Source organism: Chlamydomonas reinhardtii, chromosome 13 (assembly GCF_000002595.2).
Source record: "Chlamydomonas reinhardtii strain CC-503 cw92 mt+ chromosome 13, whole genome shotgun sequence".
NCBI classification, from domain to species: domain Eukaryota; kingdom Viridiplantae; phylum Chlorophyta; class Chlorophyceae; order Chlamydomonadales; family Chlamydomonadaceae; genus Chlamydomonas; species Chlamydomonas reinhardtii.
The window spans coordinates 4,785,083-4,810,843 of record NC_057016.1 but is presented as its reverse complement, the minus strand read 5'-3'; the positions used below and the strand labels follow the sequence as shown (position 1 = coordinate 4,810,843).

General features: G+C 65.2%; 4 protein-coding genes across 5 annotated transcripts in view; 1 reads left to right on the top strand and 3 right to left on the bottom strand.

Annotated features, from left to right (window-relative positions):
- CHLRE_13g605250v5 (uncharacterized protein) overlaps positions 1-3,762 on the bottom strand; it is a 10,975-nt gene extending 7,213 nt beyond the window's left edge. The window contains exons 1-7 of the mRNA XM_043069859.1: positions 2,863-3,762; positions 2,185-2,724; positions 1,948-2,047; positions 1,110-1,819; positions 801-981; positions 235-671; positions 12-107 (exon numbers count right to left, since the gene is read on the bottom strand). Of these exons, the coding sequence (XP_042917834.1) occupies positions 12-107; positions 235-671; positions 801-981; positions 1,110-1,819; positions 1,948-2,047; positions 2,185-2,724; positions 2,863-3,441 (2,643 nt within the window). The 5' untranslated portion in view covers positions 3,442-3,762. The remainder of the gene's footprint in view (positions 1-11; positions 108-234; positions 672-800; positions 982-1,109; positions 1,820-1,947; positions 2,048-2,184; positions 2,725-2,862) is intronic.
- A 460-nt stretch (positions 3,763-4,222) lies between these two features.
- On the top strand, positions 4,223-10,078 carry CHLRE_13g605200v5 (uncharacterized protein). 2 transcript variants are annotated; one of them, XM_043069858.1, is made up of 12 exons: positions 4,223-4,656; positions 5,102-5,370; positions 5,563-5,981; positions 6,148-6,283; positions 6,461-6,514; positions 6,797-6,927; positions 7,094-7,157; positions 7,544-7,767; positions 8,065-8,134; positions 8,327-8,477; positions 8,671-8,824; positions 9,024-10,078. In XM_043069858.1, exons 1-12 carry the CDS (start codon positions 4,530-4,532, stop codon positions 9,361-9,363), a joined length of 2,139 nt encoding a protein of 712 aa, XP_042917833.1. In that variant the 5' UTR covers positions 4,223-4,529; the 3' UTR covers positions 9,364-10,078. The 2 variants fall into 2 exon arrangements, with proteins under 2 accessions (XP_042917833.1, XP_042917832.1); XM_043069857.1 differs by having other exon boundaries at positions 4,324-4,656.
- A 6-nt stretch (positions 10,079-10,084) lies between these two features.
- Positions 10,085-13,342, bottom strand: CHLRE_13g605150v5 (uncharacterized protein). Its single transcript, XM_001699025.2, has 6 exons — positions 12,352-13,342; positions 12,236-12,282; positions 12,015-12,119; positions 11,649-11,738; positions 11,243-11,296; positions 10,085-10,734 (listed from the first exon to the last, which is right to left on the bottom strand). The coding sequence occupies exons 1-6, from the start codon at positions 12,632-12,634 to the stop codon at positions 10,642-10,644; spliced, it is 672 nt and encodes a 223-aa protein (XP_001699077.1). The 5' UTR covers positions 12,635-13,342; the 3' UTR covers positions 10,085-10,641.
- Positions 13,343-13,390: 48 nt separating this feature from the next.
- CHLRE_13g605100v5 (uncharacterized protein) lies at positions 13,391-25,642 on the bottom strand. The gene is made up of 24 exons (XM_043069856.1): positions 25,230-25,642; positions 24,905-25,044; positions 24,717-24,790; positions 24,265-24,404; positions 23,545-23,660; positions 23,241-23,298; positions 22,708-22,833; positions 22,073-22,159; positions 21,572-21,774; positions 20,910-21,266; positions 20,451-20,523; positions 19,913-20,131; positions 19,289-19,597; positions 18,493-19,023; positions 17,708-18,124; positions 17,202-17,447; positions 16,854-16,952; positions 16,381-16,511; positions 15,827-16,016; positions 15,397-15,462; positions 14,881-15,069; positions 14,400-14,534; positions 13,807-14,241; positions 13,391-13,584 (listed from the first exon to the last, which is right to left on the bottom strand). The coding sequence occupies exons 1-24, from the start codon at positions 25,284-25,286 to the stop codon at positions 13,525-13,527; spliced, it is 4,458 nt and encodes a 1,485-aa protein (XP_042917831.1). The 5' UTR covers positions 25,287-25,642; the 3' UTR covers positions 13,391-13,524.
- Between the last annotated feature and the right edge of the window lie 119 nt (positions 25,643-25,761).

Sequence of the window (25,761 nt, the reverse complement as noted above, 5' to 3'; positions counted from 1 at the left end):
CCTCCCCCAACATCCTCCCCGTGCGCCTCTCCCTCCTCCAGCACCAGCCGCAGCAGGTCAGGCGCGCTGAGGGCTGACGACAGCGCCCCCACCACCTGCTGCAGGACCTGCACAGCAGGGCGGGCGGGGGGGGGGGGGGCAAAGCATGGTTCGACGGCACTGCTGCCTATTGAGGTTGGCATAGAAGCGGCATGCTGCACGGACATGGTGCTAGAGCAAGGGGCGGCTGCTCACCTGCGCATTGCTGTCGTCTCGCAGCGCCGAGTCGTGCCCCGCGTCCAGCAGCGCGCACACCTCGCCAAACACCTCGCGCGCCACGGCAGCACCCAGTCGAGCACTTCCACCCTCCACGGCTGCCGCCGCCGGGCGCGGCTGCCGCAGCAGCTGTAGCAGCTCGAGCAGCAGCTGCAGCGCCCGCGTGCGGACGGAGCGCGTGCGGTCCAGCAGGCGGGCGCGCAGGGTCGGCACCAGCAGGCACATGACCACCTCCTCGACGTGCTGCTGCTGCTGCAGCTCCGGCTGCTGCTCCGAGTGCTGCTCCGGGTGTTGCTGCTGCCCGGCCCGCTGGCCAGCAGCACTCGAGGCAACCAGGCCGGCACCGAGGGCGGGCAGGCTGGATGCCATGCGGGCGAGGGCGTAGACTCGCACGTTAGCGTCGCCGTCACAGCAGCCTGGTAGTGCGGCCGGTGAGGGCGGGGGCGCAAGCATTGAGACACGTGCGCATGCGGGCCTCTTACGAGTGCGCGACTCAGCATCAGGTTTGCCTGGTGCATGCGCGCTGATGCCGCATCCCAACTCACCGCTGGACAGCACCGCCCAGCCGGCCCACACGCATTCCGGCGTGCCGCCATCCACATCGGGCCTGGGCACGGCCACGCCGTCTGCCTCCGCCACGGCGCCTGCGGCCACCGCTGCCACGCACGCGTCCAGCAGCGCCTTGCGGCCTGCCGCAGACATTGCACCAAAGCTCGGGGCCAGCGCCTGTTGCCAGACAGCAGGATCACACACACTGTCACCAGCTTTCCATAACTTATGTGTGACGTACGGCTACCGCGCTATGGCAAGCAGGGCGAACAGCCCTTACCGAGCGCACGCCACACGGCACTCACACTCAGGACGGCGGTGGCTACCACCGGGGACTGCAGCTGCAGCACCGCAGCGCACACGCTCTGGGGCAGCACCTCCGCCAGCAGCGCGCGCTGCGCGGGTGTGCCGCCACACATGCCGCCATCACCCAAACCTGCTCCTCCATTCGCCACAGCACCGCCTGATCCTGCACCGCCACCTGCAGCGGGGCGTGCGCGCTTCCTGCTGCCGCCCCTGCCGCCAGCGACTGTCGCCTTAGCTGCGCCAGCTGCAACATCACCACCGCCGCCGCCGCTAACTGACGCTAACCACGGCAGCAGGTCCGCGCCGGCACAGGCCGCGCTGAGCAGCAGCCGCAGCCCGGCCGGACCGCTGTCTGGGTCCCGGTCAAAGGCCAGGAGCAGGGCCTCTGTGACCAACGAGCCCAGGTTTGCGGCGGCGGCAGCCGCCGCGGCAGCGGCCGTTAGGACAGCAGGGCCGCCGCTCGCACCTGCACTGCCGGCGGCGGCCCCGCCCCGCCCACGCCCTGCGGCCCCCACGCCTGCGGCGCCGTTTCCCGCCGAGGTAGCGGCGGCGGCGCGTGCGGCGGCCGCCAGCTCCAATATGATGGTTTGAAAGCTGCAGGTGCAAAGTGCACCCAAGCTGGCGCCGAGACCTCCGCCAGCATTGGTGCCGTTGCTGCCATCCAGCGGCATTTGAACGGGTCCGGCGGTAGCGGCACTGCAGAGCAGGCCTGCATGGATGGCCGAAGCGAGTGTGGGGCATGTGTCCGCTCAACATGTCTCGCACTTTTACAACCAAGAAAGCCGCATGCAGTGCGTGCGTACCTCCGTGCCAAGCTGCAAGTGTCACTAGCCTCACCTGCCAGGTGCACCCGCAGCGGCGCCCATGCCACCCGTTGAGCTGCCGGCGGCTTAGCAGGCAGCCGCGCGCCCCACATCAGCAGCGGCTGTAGAAGCATCTGCGTGCCGTACATATGTGCAATATACACAGCAGCAAGGACTCGGGCAATCGGCAGAATGGGCGCAACAACTCCACACCTGCACTTCGTCATCCCCCACCGTACTTGCCAGCTTGTGACCAGTTGGAGCTACGCACCTGCTCCAGGGCTCGCGCCTCGATGGCCGACTCGAACGTGAGCCGCACCACCGCCGCCCGCTCAGCAGTCGCCGTCATTGTCGCCTCATCTGCTCTAGCGCCCTCACCCTCGCCCTCTCCCACAGGCTGCATTTCCATGCGCACGCCGGCCCACACCAGCCGACCCACATCGTCCAGGCATGCTGCCGCAGCCGCCAGCGCCCCCGCCCATTCCCCGCTGCTGTGCGGGCCCACAGGCCGCGTCAGACCAGCGCCACCGCTGCTTCCTGCTGCACCCCGGCCCTGGGCCTGACCCCGACCCCGTGCATCTTGCCCCCTTCCTGCACTGCAGATGAGCCCGCGCCCTCGGCTGCGGCCTGCGCCGCTGCCGCGCCGCCTGCTGCTGCCATCCCGCTTGCGGTGCCGGCCTCCGCCACCCGAATCATCGTCATAAGCGTCGCTTTCCTCATCATCTTCGTCATCGCTGCCGGACCCACATGCGGCCCCTGACCCAGATGGCCGACTGGCGCCTGGGGGCTTGTTGGGGCCAGCCGCTCCTGCCTGCGCGGAGCGTGAATGGTCGGCATGCTAGCATGCCGGTTCTACTCCATTACAGCATTGCTGCGTGGGAGGCACCAACACCGAAATCCCCTTCTTGACGCACATGCCCTTTACCGCATGCACACGCGGCGCGCTCACCAGTAGCAGGAGGTGCCCAGAAAGGTAGGCTGTGACCTTGGCAGCCTCGCGCACTGCGCGAGCTGCCAGCGCCGCCTGCTGGACCCGGTGCTGCAGCGGCAGCCGGGACCTGACCAGTCGCGTCTGAGCAGCCTCTGCCTCCGGGCTCTCTTCGCCGCCCTCCTCGTCCACCTCGTGTCCATCGCGCTCCGCGTGCGAGTCTGAGCCGCCTGAGGCATCAGGTGGGAACGCGCCGGCCCATTGCTGCTGTTGCGTGCTTCCAGCCGCAGTCCTCCATGCCATACTCGCGTCTGCTAGCCGGCCCTGCAGCTGCTGCAGCAGCTGCGAGCTTAGCTGCACGAGCAGTAGGCTTCCTGGCTCGTCGCGGATGGTCAGCCAGAGCTTGTGCGCAGCCGAGAGGGGCAATGGCGACCTGGGCTGCGCAAGCCAACGCCGAAGAAGCGGCACGGCAGCATCGACTCCCAAGCCCTCGTGGCAGAGCTGCAGAAAGCGTGTCGGAAGCGAGCCACCGAGGTCGTCGAGCGTAGGGAAAGGGAAGAAGGCCCCCGACTCCTCCGCAAAGCGCAGCTGCTCGCACATTCTCCAAGAAGTTGCTGCAAGGTACTACTTAACAAGTCATGCTATCATGCTACCACAAAAAAGCCAAGCTTCTGCGCCAAGTCTAGAAGGACGTCCGGCGCCAGCTGCGAGCTGTCGCGCGCTAATCGGCTTTCTAAATATCCGCTTGTATGTACGTGTTAGCAGATGAAGGTGAGGTCTCGTCGCTAGCCCTTGTTATCACCCCAACCGGACTAGTGCCAAAATCCCCAGAGATTTAAAAGGAGGCCGGACGTGCACAATTGTGTAATCAAAAGGGCATACACTCTGTGAAAGGGTACACGGTCAAAGCCAAGACGGGACCCTGGAAAGGCTGGGAGTTCTGGATTCGTGCGCTTTTGACCCTTGGCCTTTCGGCCCCCCTCGACCTATACCCAACTCGCCTTTCGCCCTTCACCCCCTTACCCCTCAATGGGCCTTTGACCCCTCCCACAACGCTGGAGTCTCTGCATGCATGTTTCCCAGGTAGGTACAACTGCGGAGGAGTGACCGCCGCCACAGACGCACACACAAAAAAGAGTGGCGGCACGTCTGTGCGACCTTCCAACGGCCCCCCAAATCATGGTTGCGTTCATCTGTCAAGGCGAATTAGCGATATGGACAAAGGTGTGTTGGGGAAGTGCCAAGTTCCGGCAGCTGCCGCAAGCCGCCGCGCTTTCACGGACTCGGTTCTCAGGGGTACGTAATTGCCACCTGTGCCAGCTGCACGTAATAATGAAGCATGTTTAATTAGCTACCCGCATTAAAGCGGTGCGTGAGTCTGACCGATGCGCAAACTCGTCGCTTCCATCGCGGAAGCCAACCCGCGCGGCCTTCGTCAGCCGTGCCGCTACATCTAAATTACCATTGAATATGACGTAAGCGGCTATACGAAGTGATAGCGCCCATATATAAAGACGACAGCACAACCATCAGTAACTCCCCTATAACTCGTTACAGCAACTCCCCGGCTTCCTACCTCTGCCTTCTGCCTCCATAGATTGAATAACGGATACATCAATCGACATAGGTTAAACGCATATCCCCCGCAGCCGTGACAAGAGTTGCCCTGCGGGCAGCTTCGCACCGCGATGGCGGGACTTCACCCGTCGGCAGCGTCGTGGAGGCCGCGTAACTCGGCTTCTGCAAGTAGCTTTGTGGCGATCCTGGTGCTAGCGGCGTTGAGCTTGTGCTGCGCTCGCAAGTCGGCTATTGAAGGTAAGCCGCGCATGTGCGCCGGCATGGCATGTTTGCACAAGCAGCTTCCTACCGTCGCCACTACCCACGCACCGCCACCGCCTGTTGTTCCTGGTGCCTCTGCAAAGAAGCACGCGCAGCTGCACTCCGAAACAAAGGGAACACACAGTGAGGCCCGAACCGGCCGGGCGTGTTCGTGGTTAGTCAGCCCCAAGCGCCTCTTCACCTTCCCTGTGCTGGCCACACCGATTCCAGCCCGCACTTGTGCCAGATGTTGCTCCCTAGCAATGCGCTTGACTAAGCTTCCATTGCCCATGCGCTTCGCTGGCGCACACTTCTGACTGCAAACATTGCACCTCAGACCTACCTGCAAGCTGCTCTGTGCCTCTCACCACACATGAACCTTGCCCCGCGCTCACCCCTCCCACCTTGCCGGTCCCCCCCCACTTTCGACGCCTTCCCACAGTCACCGGCAACGTTGCAGTCATGACCAGTATCCGTGTGCTGCACCAGCAGCAGCCCGCGGCCTCCAACCCCACCACCAACTCGCTGGGCTCGCCTCTGGACATCAGCTCAGTCAACTTTGTGGAGCTGCGCTGCCCCGACATCATCAACGCTGAGGGATTTGCGGTGCCCGACCCCGAGTGCAACGCCCCCCTGACCACGCTAGCTGACGGCGAGGACGCGCTGGGCTTTGCGGCGGAGCAGGAGCTGCTTAGCGGAGACCTGGTGCAGGTGGGTTGGCGCGTTGGGGTGTGGTGGGGGGGGGGGGTATGAACGCACGGTGTGGTGGTGGAGGCTTGGTTGGTGTGCAGGTAGAGACCTTGGGGGCGTGGAGTTGCAAGGGGGTGCAGATGATGTGCAGGCTGGGGCCGTGGGTGTTTCACTGCTGCCCTTTGACACGAACCCCCAACCCCTGTCCCACAGGTAACCGTGCGCGTGAACGAGGAGACCGCCGCCGCGCTCAACGCCACCCGCCAGCCGCGCCGCAACAGGAACTCGTCCGCGCCTTCGCCCGCGCCCAGCGGCCACCGCCGCCGCCACCTGCTCCAGCGCGCCGCTGCCGCCGCTGCCGCAGACGAGTATGACGGGATGAGCAGCGACCCGGAGCCCCAGTCCGACGACCAACTGGAAGCCGCGCTGGAGTCTGACAGCGATGATGAGTACGGCTCGGAGTACGACACCGATGACCAAGATGGGGATGAGGATGAGGATGGGGAGGATGCTGAAGGCACGGCCGACATGCAAGCGGTGGAGGACGCCGCCGCCGAGCTGGACACACACCGCCGCCGTGAGCTGCGCTCCGCCGACGCCATCGCCCGCCGCCAGTCGCCTTCCGGCTTCAAGTGCGTCGTTGACGCGTGTGTCTGTGTAGATGATGCTGACGGTGTTTACGGTGTAGAGTAGCTGGCGGTGCTGACATGTTGACCGGTACCCCACGTATTCTTGCAACCATTCTCCATTCACTCTGCCTCGCTCTCTGCCTGCCGCTCCTCTTCCCCTCCTTCACAGGTACGTGCCCGGCTCGCTACGCATCAAGCGGCGCGGCGCCCAGAAGGAGATCTACACCGGCACGCCCATCCCGCTGCGCTCCACCATCTACCTCCTGGACTTCTGCAACTGGACCAACCCCTACCGCTCGCCCGAGGTGCGACTGCTCGACTGGCTGTTGCGTGACGACGGGCGCTTCGCGGTGTGGCGTGGCGTGGCTGCATGAAACCAGTGCCCGTGCAGCGCTCCGCACACGCACCTCCGCCCCCCATGCTCCTTATGTGGCTCGGGCTTCGAACCCCTCTCCCATTCCCTATCCTCCACCACCATACAGGCCTTCAAGAAGTACGTGTCCAGTGGCAACGGCTCCGTGGAGAACAACCTCATGGTGGGGCGGGGCGCGGGTGGCGTGTTGTTTTGGGGGTACGAAAGGGGGGTCTGCATGGGGGCAAGGGTGCGTGGGGGCGGGGCGTGGGGGTGCAAGTTTTAGTTTTTTGGGGGGGGGAAGGGGGGTCTGCATGGGGCAAGTGTGCGTGGGGGCCGTTATGGCGATGCGGGCAGGGGGCCCGGGGGTGACATCTGATGACACGTGCCTGTGCCACAAGGGCCGGTCATAACGCTAACGCCGTGCACACCTACCCGCTCGAATGGCGATGTTGGTCATGCGCAGAACTACTACCGCACCTGCAGCTACGGCAAGAGCTCGTTCGACTGGGGCAACGTGACGGTGATTGGGCCGGTGCAGCTGCCGTGCAAGGGCGACGTCAGCAGCGGATCCCTCAAGTACGCCTTCGACGGCTCGTGAGTGCCGTGACGTGCGACAGCTGCAGCCCCCAGATCACGCCCCCAGAATGCGCCCCTGTTTTGACACACCATGCTATCTTGTACGTGAGGTACAAACACGCGTGCCATTTGGGTCCACGCACGCGCGGACATCAATTGTCTTCATCGCCCTGAACACGCACAGGACCAAGTGCGGCGCCGCCGAGCAGCTGTCGTGGGTGCGGGGCGCTGAGAGCTACGGCCAACAGGTGAGGCCGCGTGTGGCATGGGGGAGGTGGAATGGAGGTGTGGGCTGCTGTTCTACTGGCACCAGTGTAAGCCCCAAGGGCAACCCTGCTTCGCGCTCCGCCCTCGTGTACATAAAACCGTGTGTTACCTGCCTCGACTGTACTTGACTACCTGCCTCAGCCCCCCTCGACCACTGCCAGCTCCTCACCACCACCTGCACCCACTACTCACTCCTCAACTGCCGTTCCTCCTCCCATCCACCCAACCCCAAACCCAAACCCAAACCCAAACCCAAACCCAAACCCAAACCCAAACCCAAACCCAAACCCAAACCCAAACCCAAACCCAACCCCAAACCCAACCCCAAACCCAAACCCAAACCCCGCCCCCACCCCAACCCCACCAGCTGGCCGCCACCAACGACGTCGTCAAGTCCATCCTGGCCTGGACGCAGCGGCGGCGCATCATGCTCATCCTGCCCGCCCAGGCCAAGTGCGGCTGGGCCGGACTGGCTGACGTGGCCTGCACCAGCCCCACCTGCCGCTCCTTCATCAAGGGCAGCTACGCCTCCAACGACAATGTCATGTACCACGAGCTGCAGCACAACTTCGGGCTCAGCCACGCCGGCAAGTGAGTGCGGTGTCATCTGGTGCTGCAGGGCTGCACACCTGGTGGTGCTGCGGCTGCGGCTGCGGTGCTCGGGTGCTGGTGACGGGTGCTAGTGGTGTGGTGGGCCTCTACGGGTGCGCATGTGCTTGTGCTTATGCACAGCGGTGCTGGGAAGAGGCAGAGCGTGATATAGATGGGCCGGCGTATGTGTGTACCGGTATCTGAAGGAGCACGTACCTGCACATCGTGTCTTTCCGCCAGCCGCCAGCCTCAACGCCACCGCCCTCTCCCCCCCTGTAACGCCCCCCTCCTCTCCAGGGGCATCAACGAGTACGGTGACCCCACCGACCCCTTGGGCGACTACAACGCCGTGGGCACACACCTGCAGGTGGGAGGGGGAAGAGCGCGTGTGTGTGTGCGTGTGTGTGTGTATGTGTGTGTGCATGTAAGGAAGGGAGGGAGGGGTGTGCAACCTGGGGTGACTGGGGTACCGCGTGCAATGTTAGCAAGCTCATCGCACAGTAAACCGCGACGCGTTCCACACTCCCCAACCCCAACTCCCCCCTGCACCTACGCGCAGTGCCACAACGCGCCCAACAACTACCGCATCGGCTGGGCCAAGCCCGTGAACCAGATCCCCGGCAAGGGCGGCGACGGCTGGTGGGGCAACCTGACCGCCGGCAACTTCACCGCCGCTAGCAACCACCTGCGCTTCACCATCCCCGCCTCAGGTGCGCTATTTCTCCCCGCCTTACACGCCTGTGTTTGGTTCAGCTAAGGCCATGCTTGCTCGCCCCGGGACCCACGCACCTACCACTGCACTGCCTTCAGTCGTGCCCGTTCTCACGTGCCCGTTGCCCCGCCCCCACCCAACCAACTCACCAACTGACACACCCCATGCAACACAAACACGCGCATGTGCAGCCATCTCTGACGAGAACATGGTGGTCGTGAACCTGGCCGCCGCCTCCGCCGACCCCGCCGCTGCCCGCATCCCCTACCCCAAGTACTTCCTGTCCTACCGCGTGCGCAACACAACCAACGGCGCCTTTGACTCCGGCATCACCTCCGGCTACAGGTGGGCTGGGCGTGGATTGAAGTAGTAGGAGCCCCTGAGGTGCATGCGTTATCTTATTGCGTGGGATAGTCATTGCGGACGTACGGTAAGTAGGCACTGAAGAAACGCGGGATCGCTGAATCCTCTCATCACACACCAGACTCACCTCTGCGCCCTGCCCCTGCCCATCCCCACCACACCTACTCACGCCTACCCGCAGCAACCGCCTGATCATTCACGCCTTCAACGGCAGCCAGAGCGAGCGTGACTACAACCGCTCCCTGCTCATCGACGCCGGCCCCAAGTTCTCAAACCCCGACCGCTCCTTCGGCAACGGCACGGTCTGGGCCTCGCCCTTCGTGCCGTACAACGCCGCGTCTGGTCTGGGCGGCGGGCTGCGCATCAAGGTGCTCCGGACCGGGCCCACCTCGGTCGATATCGACGTGTGCCGCATGTTTGACACCAAGGAGGGCACGCCTGGGAGCGAGAACTGCTACGCGGGCCAGGACCGCGACTGCGACGGACTGTACGGCACAGACGACCCCGACTGCAAGGCCTAGTGGAGTATGGTTCGTAGCGGTCTGCGGCAGGGGAGGATGTACCACACGCGTGCCTCGCGGCTTGTGCCGTACAGGCGATTGCGTGTCCGTGTCAGCGTCGGGTGCAGGCAGGGGAGGTGTGACCATGCGCATGCCATGTGAGGGGTAGGGGCTGAGGGCTGATGCGCAGCCATTGAGGCGCGGAGCAGGCAAAGTGCGTGCATAAGCAACCATGCAGAGCGCACATATGAAGAGGGTAACACGTACAGTATTCATGATTCATCCTGTGTACACATGAGCGCCAGCGCTTGATAGGCAAGCGGCAATTGCGCCCGTGATAGATCTGGCCTATTCATTGACAAACAAACTGCTATGCGGGGTGGCGTTTTGAGTGCGCAAGCATGATGCGCTGCTAGCAGGGGACCGCGTAGTCCCTGCGGGGATAGTTTGATTCATAAGCGTACATAGCCGTGATTGGACACGTATAAGTGATCCTGATGATCCTGATTCATGGCTGGCTGGCAAAGCCACAGGTGGGCATGGATAGAAAACTGCATGTGCGTTATGCAGATTGGGGATTGGCACTAATGCAACCTGGCCGGTGATGGCTGGGCCGGTTTGGTATTGCATGGAATCCTGAAATGGAAACGGAAAGGTCATGGCACAGAGCTACAGGCACCCAGGTAGCTTAGATGGTGGCACGGCAAGCAGGCACTGGAAATGTGCTTCAGTATTTCGAGGATCTGTAACACCGTCGTATGTTACAGCGTCGGCACTAGCTCCCCGCCTCTGGTCAACAGCGCAATTACAACAGTCAGGGGTGTCACAGCTGTCCTGTGACCTGTCACCGCTCTGTTTTCCACACGTCCGTTGCCAACAAGTCTCAACGTCAACAGCAATGCCCTAAACTGCATGCATGGTAAGGCATGCACACGCGCAATCCACTGCACACCACACGCCCATGTTCATGTTGATAAGCTCTTGCGCCATACCCTCCGCAACCCACACAGCCCCTGCAGCCGGCCTGCCCTGCGCTCGGGTTGTACCTGTGCCATCCCGGCTGCTCCTCTAACTTCCTCGCCCTCCCATTCATGTGGTCCTCATTACAAATCCCCTACTCTGCTACCGCCCCAGCCCGCTGCCGCAGCCCCTCCTCACAAACCCTCGTCCTCAATCGTCCGTGGCGCCTCCGCCTCCTCGCCAGCGCCGCTGCCTGCCGCCGCCGGTTCCTGTCCGCTGCTGCCGCAGCGCACTGCTGTCCTCCTCCTCCCCCCACTGCCTGCCTGCCTCCCACCAGCCTTACTTCTTGGCGGCGGCCAGGCGCTGCTCCACGTTCTGCCAGTTGACGATGTTCCAAATGGCCTTGAGGTAGTCGGGCCGCACGTTCTTGTACTGCACGGGGAGGAATAAGCGGAAGGCCAAAAGGTGTGTGTGCTACATTCATGATTCGATAAGAAGTGAAATCGGGGGGGGGGTCCATGCGTGTTTGCATTGAGACGGGAGAGGGGGGTTGTGGGAGGCAACGACTGCCCTTCCCTCGCGAGCGCACTCAGGACGGGGCTCGGACGCTTGTACCCCCCGACGCCGCTCGCCCTGCTGCTCCACGACGCCTCGGCCCCCATCCCATAAGTATTATCGCTTGCAACTAACGCCTCTGCCTGTGCTCCGCTCGTTTTAGTTGGTTGGTTTAGTTTGGGCTGGTGTTTACAACACCCCCCCCCTCGGAACGGAACTGCACCACCTGACGCAGTGCGGGCCTCGGACCCCCGCTGACTACAGCTGATAGCGATAAGAGCTGATCACCGCAGATCACTAGGCGCGAGTGCAGCCGGCTGCAGCCGACTACACGCCTGGCTGCACCCGACTACACGCCTGGAGCTACAGCCCTGAGGGGTCGCACCTGCAGGTAGTAGGCGTGCTCCCACACGTCGATGCCCAGCAGCGGCACCAGGCCCTGTGGGAGTGAGGGCGGAGCATGAACAGCGCGGGTGGGTGGGTGCTTTAGTGAGCACTGTATTCTCGCGGCAACGTGTGCAAACAATACGGCTGTTGAGCGGCCCGGCGCGAGCCCGGTCATGGCTGCAGCACCGGCGGCAGTCCACACCATCAGGGCCCACTGGCGCCTGCACCGCAGCCGCACCAGTGCCTTGCCGCCCTGGCCGGTCCATCTCCACCGCTACCCCATACCATATCTCCTCCTCCTGCTGCTCCTCCTCTGGCTCTACCTCCTCCTCCTTGTCCCGTACCCCTGTTGCCTAACCCACGCCCGCCCACCCACACACCCACACACACCCACGCGGCCTCACCGTGACGCTCAGCGGGTCCTGGTTGGGCAGCGTCACCACCTCCAGCTTGTGTGTGGCCTTGTTGTAGCCCAGCCAGCCCCAGCCCGAGCCCTGGAGCACAGCCGGGGAGCCAGAGCCACAGGCGCGACATGGAGGGGTTGGAGGCGGATTGAGAGCGGGCCGGCATGCACACCGCATTGAGCGTGCGCGTGGGGCTTTGACGCAGGGTGTCCTATCGCTGCAGCGAGGCTGGGCCGACTTCAAGTCGCCATTCGCCACCGCCACGCCACGCCATGCCAGGGGTTGTGTGCGCCCCCTCGTGCTGACTGGGTTGCGACTTGCCTGCGCTCGTCCACCCCCGTTTCCTCAGCTCCTGAACTACCCCACCTGCACAGCGGCCGTCTGCGCACTGAAGGTGGTGGTGAAGTTGTCCAGAGTCTTCCACTGCGCCTCAATGAGGGCCTTCAGGTCGCCCGAGGGAGGCTGCCACTCCTGGACGTATTGAAGAGTACACAAGCAATGCATGTCAGCAGTTATAAACCGAACGGGTGACATGGCCGCTGGGTTTGCAACGTGGCAATGCACTGCAACATCTCATCGGGACCAACCTTGTGCGGGCACAGGTTGGTCCAGAAAATGTCATGGTTGACGTGACCTGCGAATCAAGCGTGACACTTCACTCAAACTGCGCCATGCAGCAACGACAACGCGACAAACAACGCACCCCCGCCGTTGAACTTGATAGCGCTCTGCAGCGAAATAAGCTTTGCCACGTCGCCCTTGTGCTCAGCCTCCGCCTGCTGCTCCAGCGCCTTGTTCAGGTTCGCTACGTAAGTGGCGTGGTGCTTGGAGTGGTGCAGCTCCATGATTTGGCCCGAAATGTAGGGCTCCAGCGCCCCGTAAGAATAGGGCAGGTCAGGCAGCTTCACGGACGACATAGCGCGGGTCATAGTGGGCACAGCGCTCTGGCCATCGCGGGCCAGGCCCAGAGCAACACGCGCGAGCATCTCCGAGAGCCGTTTACGCACGGGCAAGTTCAAGCACAGGTTACAGGAGGGAGTATGCAGCAAAATAGTGAGCAGCAATAACGTTTCTGTTCTTCGAAGGCTCCGCGGGCTAGGCCAGGGCCCCCAAAGGCGCCCAACTGCCAATTGCCGTACCGTGTCTGCACACGTTGCCTGCATCCTCCGCAGTGCTCTCCACCCCCTCAAGAACCACTGGCCTACCCATCACACATTATCGCCCTGACATGCAGCAAGACCTCGACGACAGGATGAAGCAAGACAGGATGTATCCACCAAACGCCAGCCGCCAGAGCGGGTGCAGGGACGCTCCCGGACCATCCCACTACGCCCACTACGCTGATGCAGATGGGCTGACGAGCTTCACACGATAACATACCGTATAGGAGATTAAGCCATAAAAACGCTCAGCGATATCGGAGTGTCGCTGAGTCACGTGTGCAGGTGCCACAACGACAGCCTCAGGAATCACGTTAACACTAAACACATAAAGATCATGCACACCATTGTGTTCAGTCAATTGTTGTTGAGTATACCAGGCCTGCGCCAGTCGCAGCCAGCGCGCGGCCTCCCACACATGCAACATGAGTCCAGTCCAAGGGCAGGGCGTCCCTCCACACCGGACTATAAAAGATGAACACCCCTCTCAATCACAGCCCTGGAATATCTGTTCTCCCACCAGCAGTGCTGCCAGGCCTCCCCAAATACCTCCGAATCAACCGAAGCGTGTGTGTATGCCCGCCCGCCTACCCCTTGCACCCCTTGTCATCATCACCACCACATGACCAACATCACAGCCTCCATAGCACGAAGCACAGCACAACGACGATGCACGGGTCCTTGTCAGCTTCCCATCGCTCCGTGTGCGACGGCCGCTAGTGCTGGCCGCTGCTGCCGCGCACGCCCGCGCTCTCGCCCTCCGACATGCTCGCATCCTGCGCGGGACGGGCATGGTGGGGCATGGGCGGGCATGAGGGGGATAGAGGTGGGTGCCCAAGGCGCCACAGCGGTGCGGTGCGGCTGAGAGCGAGAGAGAGAGAGCTGCACTCCCCAACCGCACTTGAGCTGCGCCGCCCCGCACCCCGTCAGGTTGCCAGCTCCGCAACAGCTGCCCCGGCACCAACCGCCCGTTCGCTCAGTACCCCATTCTCTCTCACCTCTATCAACCCGTTTGGTACCTGGCTCCAGGTCCCCGTGGGGCTTATCAACATGTCCTCAGGACTCCCTGCGCCGCCGCCGCCTGCTGCTGCTGCTGCTGCTCCACGCCCCGACTCCTCTTGCCGCTGGCCAGACCCGTGCGCCCGCCCGTCCTCCGCTGCCGCCAGCTCGTTGGGAGGCGACACAGAGGCCGTGTGGCCGCCGCCGCCGCCGCCGCCGCCGCCACCGCTCACCACGCCGCCCACCGAGCCGTGTTGCCCCTGTGAGGTGGTGGCGCCGCCCGCGCCCGGCCCCTCGGCGTGCGTGACGCTCCCGGCCGTGCCGCTGCCGGCTGCTGCTGCTGCTGCGGCTGATGCCGTCGCCATTGTTTCAGACACCGTGGTCGTGGCGGCGGCGGCGGCGGGTGCGTCCTGCTGCTGCGCCTCCTCCGCGAGCTGCGAGGGAGCGTGTGGGCCACAGCAGCGCCGCCGCGTGTCGATGTTAGTAGGAACACGGCGGAAGCGGCCGTAACCGCACATATCCGCACATCCACATCCGCACAGCCGCCCACACCCCCGCCCCGGCCCCCGTTCCCCTGCAACGCCGCACTCACCACTACGTCCGCTGTCTTGCCGGTGTCGGCGATCTTGCGGTAGCGGGCCCTGTTGACTCGCAGCAGCCCCAGCTGCGGCTCCAGCTCGGGCAGCACGTCCACCAGCCGCTCCCACAGCGACATGACCACGTAGTCCTGACGGGCGGATGGGGGTTTACATTCATGGTTATTTGAGAAGTGAAGGCGTAGTCAGGAAGGGGAGGGAGGGAGCGAGGGGGTTCCAGGCATGAGGTGGGAGACGGCGGTGCCCAAGAAGCCTCCTACACTCCCCCCCTTTGCCGCGCCCCCACCCTTCTCCAACGCTCCGCTCTCCCCTGCCTACCGCACCCGCTGTTCCCACTGGATGTCGGCCCCCTCCCCCTCCCCCACCCTCCCTCCCCTTCCCCTCCTCCCCATCCCCATCCCCTTCCCCTCCTCCCCTTCCCCCCTCACCCTCCTCCCCCTCCTCCTCTCCCCTCCCTCTCCCACCACGCCCCCTCACCAGGAAGTTGAGCTCCACGCGCGCGCACATGACGTGGTCTGCTGTGTCCACCGCGAAGGTGATGGGCAGCCCCAGGCGCGACTCCTCCTCCGTCTGCGCCTCGAACTCGCGGTGCACGCGGCGGCTCATGGCGTGGTTGACGTGGAAGGGCCGCACCGCGTTGCCGATGTCGGCGGCGTGGAGCGACACCTGGCGGGGGTCAGGAAGGGTTGGGGTGGGGGATTGCAAGGATTGGTACTGAGAAGTGTAGCGAAGCAGACAGCAGGCGTGGTGTTGCGCGTACCGATGACCGACGGCGTCCACAGGTCCAGTGCCAGGGGGAGGTAGGTGGCGGAACTTGGATTGTGTTCACCGTTGACCAAGTGACGCGCCGATCGCGCCTCCTAGCATCCGCCTCAGTGATACGGACAGCACAGGATCTACACAAGCACGAACACGAACGCGCACAAGCACACAGCACTTCCGGCCTTTACACGCGTACACATACACACACCTCGCACACATGCACACGCCCACCTTGAGCAGCAGCAGGCGGTCTGCCTCGCTGTCGGGGTCGTAAGTGGTGCTGTGCTTCTGGAACTCCTGTGAGGGGTGGAAAACGGGTGGGAGGGAGCGAGAGTGCGCTTAGAGGCGAGGGTGGGGGCAGCGGAGGGGGGCAGCGAGCAAGCGGTGCAGGCAGGCAGCGGCGTGTGCGGGTTAATCAACGCATGTCATGTATCGGACTAAGACGCTGCCGCCACCGGCCTAGCCCCTGCCGGCAGCGGGCCCCTCTCCTCCCCTCGCCAGCCCCCTGCCACGCATAGGCCACGCGCTCCTTCTCGCTCTTTTGCACTTCCTAGGTTCCGTTTAGTTTGCGCTGGTACCTACAACCCCTCCCTCCCGCACCTCCGGGACCTCGCCAACCTGCCTAAACCCTGTCCCATCGCACACCCTGCCTCCCGCGCACCTGCGTGAGTGTGAAGTGGTTGGCCATGTCTGTGCACAGGATGGCGCTGATGATGACCTTGCGCGCTGCGCGCTGCTGCTCGGGGCTGAGGCCGGCCAGCACGGCGCAGTCGGTGCGGCTGAGGATGGCGAAGGTCATGGCGCAGTGGTGGTTCTCCATGACCGACTGGTCGTTGTAGATGCGGGCCAGCCTGCGGGGGTGCGGGTGGTGGTGGGTGGTAAGGCGGTTGGGTGGTGGGGTGGTGGGATAGTTCAGTCCGATCCCCAAGGAACCGGGATGCGGGCAGGGCGGCAGGGACGGGGTCGATTACCAACCGCAAGGTCGTTGGTCTTGGGCACTTTATGGAGCGAGCACCACCAGCGCACACCTGCACTACTCCCACACCCGCACTGCCCTGCTCTGGGCCCCCGCCCATCACGTGTCTGCCCACCCTGCACTCCGCCCCCCCCCTAACGCCCCCCCTCCCTGTGATCCGCTAGTTTGGCTTGGTTCGGTTTAGTTTGGGCTGGTATTTACAATCCCCCTTGCCATCCCCCCCGTGGCCCTCCACTCACTCGCTGCCGGAGTTGACGTGGAAGGAGTTGCTGTGGCCGTCGTGGTCTAGGTCGTGGCACAGCGCCGCGATGAGGATGGACAGCCGCTCAAGAGGCTTGAACAGGTCGCGGGCGTGGGTGGTGCAGCAGATCTGTGTGTGAGGGGGCGGGGATACATGCATGATTAGCTACGGACAATGGTAGACGGTAGGCGTTCGTTGGGGAACAGCTTCAGTTGTTACCGACGCTGTTGATACGGCGTAGCGTTGCAGGGGCCTGAGGTTACCCGTGTCAGAGAAGAAGCTGAGCCTCCACACGGACCTCGGCACCCCGCCCCCAAACCCGGCCCCACCACCCGCCATTTCCCTGCCCACCGGTCGACATCGTCGGTAACGCTTGACGTTCCGCAAGATGGTCTACCGTCTACCACTTCCTTAACTATTTATGAATGTAACACCCCCCCCCCGCCCGCCCCCCCGCAGTCGCCGCCCCACCAGGAATGTGGCGTGCAGCACGTGGCAGACGTGGTTGAAGTTGTGGTAGGGGATGGCGTGGTAGTGGCTGGCCACGGCAGTCAGGAAGTTGCGGAGTGCCTGGGGAGGGAGGGCGGGGGGCGGGAGTGAGAGGAGGGGGAAGAGCGGGAGGGTTGTCGATACCAGCCCAAACTTGGGGGGTTGTCGATACACAAACTAAACCGGACCCAATGCAAAAGAGCGAGGGGTATTGGGTTGGCGGGTGGTGGGTTGAGAATAGTGGGCTGCCTCAGTGCCAGCCTCTCGACCCTTCGACGACCCCTCCTCGCCCCGGCCCTTCCACTGCCCCCGTGCCCGCGCCGCCCACACCTTGGGCCGGATCGCAAACTCCTCCATGACCCCCGACACGATGAAGATGTCGTACGCCAGCTTCACCAGCTCCTCCAGGCTGAACTCCGTAAAGTCCCAGTCCCACGTCAGCAGCTGCCCCGCCTCCGAGTAGAAGCAGGGCGTGCGGGCCGACACGCCCGGACCCAGGCCGCCGCCCAGCGCCGCCAGCGGGCCGCCCAGCTCGCCGGTGGCCAGGTTGGAGCAGGACAGGTGTGTGCGCAGCGCCTGTGCGTGTTTCGGATGGAGGGGGGCATGTGGAGGGGAGGGGCTTAGGGCGCACGGGCGAGGCGACAGATGCGTGCATTGATGTTGGAGCGAGATTGAGCTCGGGTACGTAAGGGCGCAGGGAGCCAGGCAACACACACGCATGGAGGGAGAAGCCTGCTGCTGCCTCCCACACACACATGCGGCACAGCCGACCACACCGGCCCCCTCCCCTCCCTCAGCCTGTCGCCCCCGCCCCCCCGGGAGTCCATCGTCCTCACCGCCGGGTTGGCCACACCCAAGTCGTCGTCCGCCGCCGCCGCCGCCGCCGCCGCCCGCAGCGCCCCCAGCTCCTCCGCCTCTCCCACCCCCACTCCCACACCCCCTCCCAACCCGGCCCCCGGCGGCAACCGCCGCTTGCTTCGTGCCCTGCCCGACATGCCCCGCTGCAGCGCCTGCCCCGCCGCCACCGCCGCCGCAGCCGCCGCGGAGGTGACCGGCGCCATCTGCGCCCGCTCCCGCAGGCCGTTGGTGGTGACCGCCTGCCCCGCACCCGCCACGGCACTGGGGCTGGCGCAGCAGTCGGCGTCGCCCCCTGCGCCGCCCCCCGCGTCGCCGGCTCCTGCCGCCTGCTCCTCGCCCTCCTCGCCCTCCTCCACCACATCCACGTCCGCGCCCAGCGAGCCGGCCGTGACGCCCTGCAGCCAGCGGGCGCGTCGTTAACACCAAGTTGGCGCGTCGTTAACATGAACAACACGCGCGCGCACATACACACATATACACAATTGCTTGCTGTATTCTGCACGCACGGTGTCGATCTCCTCCTTGATGCTTTCGTAACACGCATACGCCTCGCTTCAGTTTGCAAGTCCACACATAGCGAGGTAAGTCCGCATGGCTGCTGCTCCGAGCGTAAACATGCAAATTGGCATCGCTGCTGCCGGCTGTGCATAGAACCAGTGACGCTGCCCTTGAATGCAACTCGGGCCGCCCTGCTTAGCAGTACAGATGCAGCCTACAGCACGCGCCCCCCGCCGCAGCCCCCCAACCGCCTCCGGGGCCTCACCTGAATGAGCGGGTGCGAGCGGAAGCGCATTACGGCGCCCACGCCACCGCCGCCGCCCCTCCGCGCCTGGAACACGCCGCCCTCGTCCTCACTGTCGCTGCCGCTGTCCGAGCCCGAATCGGAGCTGCTGCTGCTGTCGCTGTCGCCGTCATGCTGCGCATGCTCGCCTGCGAGGTTGCGGTCATTCGACAAAATGCCGCCGTCTCCAGACCCTAGCGCCGCCGCTGCTGGCAGCCGCAGCGGCTTGCGCCAGGGCGCCATCAGGCGACTGACGCTGGTGGGCGGCCCAGAGGTCGGGCCGGCGTGGCCGCCGCCGCCGCCGCCACCGAGCTCCCCGCCGGAGGAGAGTGCGTGCGGGGTGTGGCTGTGCTGGTGGTAGTGCTGGCTGTGGGGGTGCGCCTGCGCGAGGATGGAGGCGGCGGGGCCGGCGCCGCCGGCGGTGCCGGAGGCGCGCGGCAGGGGCGGCACGTGCGCCTGCGGGCCGCTGACAGCTCGGGCGCCCGAGGTGCGACCGGTGCGCATCTGGATGCTCTGTGCGGCGGCAGCGGCAGCGACAAAAGACAGGCGGCCCGCAAGAGGTGAGCAGGGGTGGGCGAGCAATGCACGTCTGAGACCTGTCGCGCATCTTTGCTCCTCCGCGCCCACGGCGGGATACGTACATGCCAGCTGCTGCCGCCTGCCCACCCGTGCCCGCCCTTCACCACCACCGCCGCCACCACCTTTGCATCACCCCTCCCTCCCTTCCCCTCACCCCCCTCTCCCTGCCCTCCAGGCCGCACCCGCCGGCCCCACCCACCTGCGTGCCCGCCGGCACCGGCTGCGCCAGCAGCAGCCCGCGCAGGGAGTGCTCCGCCATGCTGCTACTGGCGCAGCGCAGGCTGCCCAGGTCAGGCAGCAGCTCGCCGCTGCCGTCGCTGCCGCGCTCCGACTGCGCGCCGCCCAGCGCCGCCGCCGGGTGCAGCTGGTGCAGGTGCGGGTGCAGGTGCAGGCCCAGGGGAAGGGAGGGGCCGGCTCCGCCGCCGCCGGCGTTGAAGGCGTGGGCGGCGGCAGCCGCGGCGGCGGCGGCGGCGCTCTCCTCCTCGTTGCCACCCACGGACCGAGGTTGCTGCAGTCATTAAGCACAGGAGGCGGCGGCATCGGAGCTATGCGCGTGAGGTGAGGCGTGAGGCACAGGGCAGCGCGCCCCATTGCCGCGGCTGAGGCGCACACTACGCCCAGTCCATCCCAGCCCGGCCCGGCCCCAGCCCTCCTCGTGCCTCCGTCCCTCCCCCCACGGCTCTCCTCCCACGCCTCTCCTCCCACGGCCTTCCTCCCACCAAAACCTGACCCCAGCCCCCACACACGCCTCCCTGCCGCGCCCTCTCCACCACCGCTCCGCTTCCACAGCCACACACACACACACACACACACACACACACACCTGCATCTGGCGCGCCGAGGCCCACATGGAGCTGCGCGCCGCCGCCGCCGCCACCGCCAGCCCCAGCCGCGCCGAGGCCGACACGCTGTCGCGGCGCCGCGGGCTGCCGCCGCCGCCGCCGCCGCCACCGCCACCGCCGCGCTTGAGCCCGGGCTGGTGCGCCAGCAGCTCTGTGCTGTTGTGGTGGGCGGAGCGCTTGCGCTCCAGGCTGGCACGAACCTGCGGGCAGATGCGGGTGGGGGGGCAGGGGAGGACCAGGTGAGGAGGGGGAGCGGAGGAGGTTGGAGGTTGGGGGGGGGCGGATTGAGGGTGCAGCTGAGGGATGGGTGCGTGGGGTATGCGCGGCTGCTTGGGCTGTTGGGTGCTGATGTGTGCGCACGGCGCAGCACACATCCGGCTCGGACCAGGTACCTCCCCCACGTGCTCCCGCAGCACCCTACACACACACACGCACACGTGCGCATCCGCACGCACAGCACGTGCGCACGCGCGCAGGTGCTTACACACGCCCCGCCCCATCCCAAAACGCAAGCAGCACCTGGTTTGCCGCGGCGTTGGCGGAGGAGAAGGAGCTGCGGTGGAACACGGAGTGGCCCGAGCCACTCTCCCGGCTGTGGCGTACAGGGGGTGAGGCGGGGAGAGGAGGGGTGAGGCGGGGTTGCAATCATAAAACAGCTACGGAAACGGTAGAAGGTAGGCAGTCTTGGGGGTGCGGGGGTTGGCAGGGCATGACAGGGTGTGGGTGCGGCAGGTTGGCGAGCAGGACCGCAGCACGTGGGGGCAGTGAGACCAAGGACCCAGGCCAATGCCTCTGCTTGCCCCTTGTTGCTGATCGGAAGCCGTGCAGTAAGTCCCCCTCCCCTCCCCTCTCCACCCCCCCTTGCCCTGATTCCCCTGCTTGTATCCTGTTCCCAACGGTTTGACCCTGCAACCCCCCTCCCCTCATTTCCCCGGAACCCCCCGCTCATTTCCTCCCCCTCCCGCCCCCTTGCCTCACTTCTTGTACTCGGGCAGGTACATCTGCAGCAGCTGGCTGCGGATGAGGTCCTCCTCGCCAGACACGCCACTGCCACCGCCACCTCCCCCTCCCCCTCCCGCATCCGCGCCCCCCTCCGCGCCGCCGCAGGCGCCCGCGCCGCCGGGCGCCCCGCCTCCGCCTCCTGCTGCTGCGCCCGGGCCCCCACCCCCACCAGCTGCCCCGTCCGTGCCGCCTGCGGCGCTGGGGCCGGCCCTGGGGGCGTTGGGGTGCGCTCCGTCCGCGGTGACCACGGAGAGGGCGGACAGCAGCGACAGCTCCAGGGAGCGCTCGCTCAGCAGGTCGCCCACCTCGTAGGCAAACAGGCCCATGGCGTCACTGCACCGGGCAGGGCAAGTTGTTTGTTGTGTGCTTCTGTGTGTGGGTAGCGTACTTGGCTGAGATTGGTGAGTGCGTGGGGAAAGTTGAGTTCGATGTGTAGGGTGTAGCCACGAGGAGATCTTTGTGTGCTTCGCAGCGGCCACCTCGCTGCCGACCAGGCCCGACGGACACGCCCACATACACATACTGACATACATCTACACGGCGGGCTTCGTGTTGTCGTGCTTTAACACCCACACCCACACATGTGCAGGCATGCCCCTCCACCCCCACCCCCAAAGCATCATCCCCGGCCGACTCACACGTCCGCATCCGTGAAGAAGGGCTCAAAGAATATGTCGCGTGTGCCCTCCGCCTCGCGCTTGTTCACCGCCAGCGCCACCGCCAGCACGCGGTCGCTGCCGGTGCCGTGGATGGGCTGCACCAGCACGCTCTTGCAGCGGGCGGGCTGCAGCAGCGGCGCCAGACGCCGCAGCGCGGGGTCGGAGCTGGGGTCGCCAAAGTCCTGCGGGCGCGGCGACACGTGTTTGTATGGGAGGAGGGGGCCGGGTTGTAAGGGTGTAGGGTACCGGGAAGTGCTGAAGAAGCGGAGCACCCTAAGTATAGGGCTTCAGTCTGACTCTCAACTGAGCGAAACCCGCATGGAACTACTTGCGCACCTTCGCGTGACGGCACGGTAGGCAACATCGCCCCGCCCTGTTCCGACACGGCCCGGCACCTGCCCCAATGGTCGTTCTTCACGAACGGCGGCACCCCCTCCCCCACGCCCCTCCCCCCCGACCTCCCCATCGCAGCCCGCTCACCGTCCAGCTCTTGGCCTTCTTGGATGCGGCGCAGGCGCCCACAATGCCGCCCCGGGCCTCGCCCATCTTGATCCGCACCGCCTCAGCCTGCGACCAGCGGCCAGGCAGGCGCCGAACCGTCTGACAACCGGAGCTGCGACTGCTGGTGCTGGCCAGTGTGGCGATGGTGGCTGGCGCGCTGTGGTGTTGCGTCGTCTTGGGGCCCTTCCCTGATGTCTTTGTGCCCCTACCCCGCCCACCCCGCCCGCCCCGCCCTTCCTGCCGCCCCGCCGGCGTGTCCTCGTGCGCCTCCTCCCCCCCCCCCACACACACACTCACAGGTGCCCACCCGGCGCCTCCCACCCGGCATCCCGCCCTTCCCTCGGCCCCACCCCCGCACCTGACCCCGCAGCCCGCCCGCGCCCCATCAGTTGCGGCTTGTAGTCACCCGCCCCCGCCCCCATCCCCCCAACCCATTCCCGCATCCCCCGTGTTCAGCCCCGGCCGCCCCCCCCCTCCCACCTCCCCCACCTCCCCCAGCTTGCTAAGCTTGGTCCGGTTTGGTTTGGGCTGGAACTCACAACCCCACCTCCCTCACCTCCCTCACCTCCCTCACCTCCCTCACCTCCCTCACCTCCCTCACCCCCCCCTCCCACCTGGTGCGTGTGCAGCCACAGCTCCCCGCGCGGGCCGTCCACCAGGAAGAAGAACACGCGCTCGGCGTGTATGATGTGCTTCTCCAGAGCCGACGTGGCCAGCAGCACCATCTGGCCCACCTCGTCCTGCAGGCGGGATACAGTCATGATTCTTATAAGAAGTGAAGGCGACACCAGGAACAATAGTATGGCAGGCACCCGGGGGAAAGGTGCGGCAGTCGCCTCAGTCAGCGCCGAACCAAACCGCGGGAAGCAGGCCCTGCGGCGCATCAGGAGCCGGCCCGCTCCTGCACATGCCTTGTGCGTCCGTCAGGCTGGACCCCGAGCCATATCCCAGCCCCCTGCTCTGCTTCCCCCTCCCCGTCCCGGACCCAGCCGCCTCCACCTGCCGCCCCCTAAGCCGCTGCCGCCCACCCAGGCCGCCGCCGCCGCCGCTCCTCTTCCATGTACAATGCCCCTCCGTTGCACTCGGCTCGGATGCGCAATCCCCCCCCCCCACTGAAACCCCCCCCCCCAAGGCCGCCTGCACCCACCGCCGCGCTGAGCGACTTGAAGCAGGCGTATATGGCCTGCAGCCGCTCCTTCTCACGCCTGTGTCGGCAGGTGGGGAGGCGCGGAGGCAGCGGTCAGGACACCGCAGCAGGGCGGGCAAGCCACTGGCACACATGTCGCGACACAAGCCGGCTGCAGCTGCCTCCGCCCCCACCCCCGGACTGCCCCCACCCCCCAGCCTGCACTGTACTGTATTCAACCTCCCCCTCCTTCCCATCACCACCCGCTCACACGCCCCCCCCCCGCCCGCCCCCACCCCCGCTACCGCCGCCCCTGCACACCCACTTGGCTGTCTCGTGCAGCTTGGCCTTGGCAAGTGTGTTGCCTAGGTGCGTGCTGAACAGCCGCAGGCTGCGCTCGTCCGCGCCGCTGAACGGCAGCCCGCCCTTCTTGTTCAGAGCCTGAGGCCGTGAGGCGTGAAGGAAAGGGAGGAAGGGGAGGAAGGGGCACGCGAGGGAGGGGAGGGGGCAGGCGCACACAGGGGTTCGGTGTGGGTGCGGGGGACGGTAACAACGCGTTGAAGGCATGTCGTGCCACCTGGATACGGTTATAGCAGCTCGGCACAACATCAAAGTTGGCCTTGGGCCGTACCCAGCATCCGCACCAGACCCGCGCCACACCCGCCCACGCACCCTAAGCAACCCTCAATCCACGGCACCCGCCTGCCCCGCCCCCCCCCTTCACCCACTCCTACCCTACCCCGCCACCCTGTGGCAAGCACCGCGCATCCCCGCCCCCATCTTGACGACGCATTGGGCGCTTTCCGTTTGGCACAAACACAGGACCCCACCTCATCCCCCTCCGGCACCAGCCGCCCAAACCCATGCCCACACTTATCCCCCTCCGGCACCAGCCGCCCAAACACACGCCCACACTTATACACACCCCCATGATGCATCATTTGCTTGTGGTTTCTTGTTGGGAATGTTTGCTTTGACACGCACACACACACGCGCGCGCGCGCGCCGACGCCCCCTCCCCCCGCCAGCTGCCAGCCGCCCGCACCTGCAGCACCGCCACGTTCTTCCCGGTCATGTCCGACACAGCCATGCACAGCATGCTGCGCGTGCGGAAGCCGGTGAGCCGGTCGATGTCCTTGTTGAACATGGGGTGCTGGTACACGTCCGGCAGGTTCATAGTGGTGCCTGTGGCGTGTGGGTTTGTGGGGAGGCGGAAGGGCCGGGACGGGTAAGACGAGGCTGTACGAAGGCGGTGCGGCCGGCATGCGGAGGCCAGGATTGGGGAGGGGTTGCGGGCGCTGTACTATGGAATATGCCAGGGATTGCTGCAGCGGAACGGGCCGCCAAAAGGCTGTCAAAGGCTCCCCCAACACCGGTACAGGTGCCCCGACGTTCTGAGTTCTGTATCCAGGATGTGTTGCACAGCCTTGCGCTAACGTGCACCGTCCCAGTAGCCACAACCGGCGTCCCGGCCCACGCCGCCCGGGCTGCACCTACCCGTCTGTGCCACCAGGCCAGCAATGCCCTCCCCAAATGGAATGCGCAGGATTTGCTGCTGGTCAATCATGGCCCTGCGAGGGGTTCAAAGGACGGAAGGTGGGTTGAGGGTCGGGGTCGTCAAACACAACGCGCCCACGACACTTGACGGTTTGCCAACCGACTCCCCTGCGAGCGCCGAGACCCACCTCAGCTCATTTCGTCGCTCAAATATTAGGAACAGTGTGACACGTTCACAGTCAAGCAGCTCCAATGCGACCTGGCGCACGCTCTGCATCGCGTTGAGGATGTCCAACTCTGCAGCAATCTTGTTAAGGACACCGATTGCCTGCCATAGAATACAGTTGCCTGTCAGTATGCAGCTGATGGATGTGGGCTGTGCGGTGTTAAGCAAACCGATGCCATAAAACATGATGTGAGTATGCAGTGTATGAATGTGGGCCGTGCGGTCCCAAGCAGAGCTGGGGCACGCAAGTCAAGAGTTCTCAAATGGCTGTTCATGCCCCGACAGACCTTGTGGAGACTGTCCAGCTCCGCTTGGAGCTGTGCCATCCTTGCTCCATCCTCCATTTTTCGAGATAGCGACTTGCTAGCGATAAAGCTCCTGACGGGTTGCGTGTTACTCGCCCGGCCACCGGCAGGGACTGCTGCTCTTTGTCGCAGCGGCACCAACATACAGCAATGCTGAGCTACGCTGCACACGCGCGTTTATCTCCGGTCTGGGCCTGCTCTGACCGGGCCCATTCTGCGGCTCAGCGCGCCTCTGCGCTCAACGCAATTGCACTGTTGTCATCATGGTCTGAAGATTGCAAACGCCATAATATGAAGTGGTGATGTGCAGAAGGTTGCGCTCGGCCCAGACACAAAACTCGACACGGCCGCAGATGCGCGTTCTTTCTAGAGCGGCCAAAAAAGTAAGCTATGTCTAGAGGATGATCATGGCCAAGTGGGCGTATCAAGCTCGACCATATGGGTCGGGGGACTCTCATCCAGCCTCGATGTTGACCCCGGCGCCGGGCGCCCCAGATTATCTCATTGGTTACAT

Bases quoted from the DNA above. Each gene is read 5' to 3' on its own strand.
- CHLRE_13g605200v5 (XM_043069858.1), top strand. From the start codon at position 4,530: ATGGCGGGACTTCACCCGTCGGCAGCGTCGTGGAGGCCGCGTAACTCG. The intron at 5,371-5,562 runs GTGGGTTGGCGC...CCTGTCCCACAG, and splicing joins TTAGCGGAGACCTGGTGCAG to GTAACCGTGCGCGTGAACGA. The intron at 8,135-8,326 runs GTGGGAGGGGGA...ACCTACGCGCAG, and splicing joins CCGTGGGCACACACCTGCAG to TGCCACAACGCGCCCAACAA.
- CHLRE_13g605150v5 (XM_001699025.2), bottom strand. From the start codon at position 12,634: ATGCTCGCGCGTGTTGCTCTGGGCCTGGCCCGCGATGGCCAGAGCGCT. The intron at 12,283-12,351 runs GTGCGTTGTTTG...CTTGATTCGCAG, and splicing joins TATCAAGTTCAACGGCGGGG to GTCACGTCAACCATGACATT. The intron at 11,739-12,014 runs GTGGGGTAGTTC...GCTGTGCTCCAG, and splicing joins CGCAGACGGCCGCTGTGCAG to GGCTCGGGCTGGGGCTGGCT.
- CHLRE_13g605100v5 (XM_043069856.1), bottom strand. From the start codon at position 25,286: ATGGAGGATGGAGCAAGGATGGCACAGCTCCAAGCGGAGCTGGACAGT. The intron at 20,524-20,909 runs GTGAGGCAAGGG...TGTACGCCACAG, and splicing joins TACCTGCCCGAGTACAAGAA to CCGGGAGAGTGGCTCGGGCC. The intron at 13,585-13,806 runs GTGAGAGAGAAT...CGTCCCGCGCAG, and splicing joins TACCAAACGGGTTGATAGAG to GATGCGAGCATGTCGGAGGG.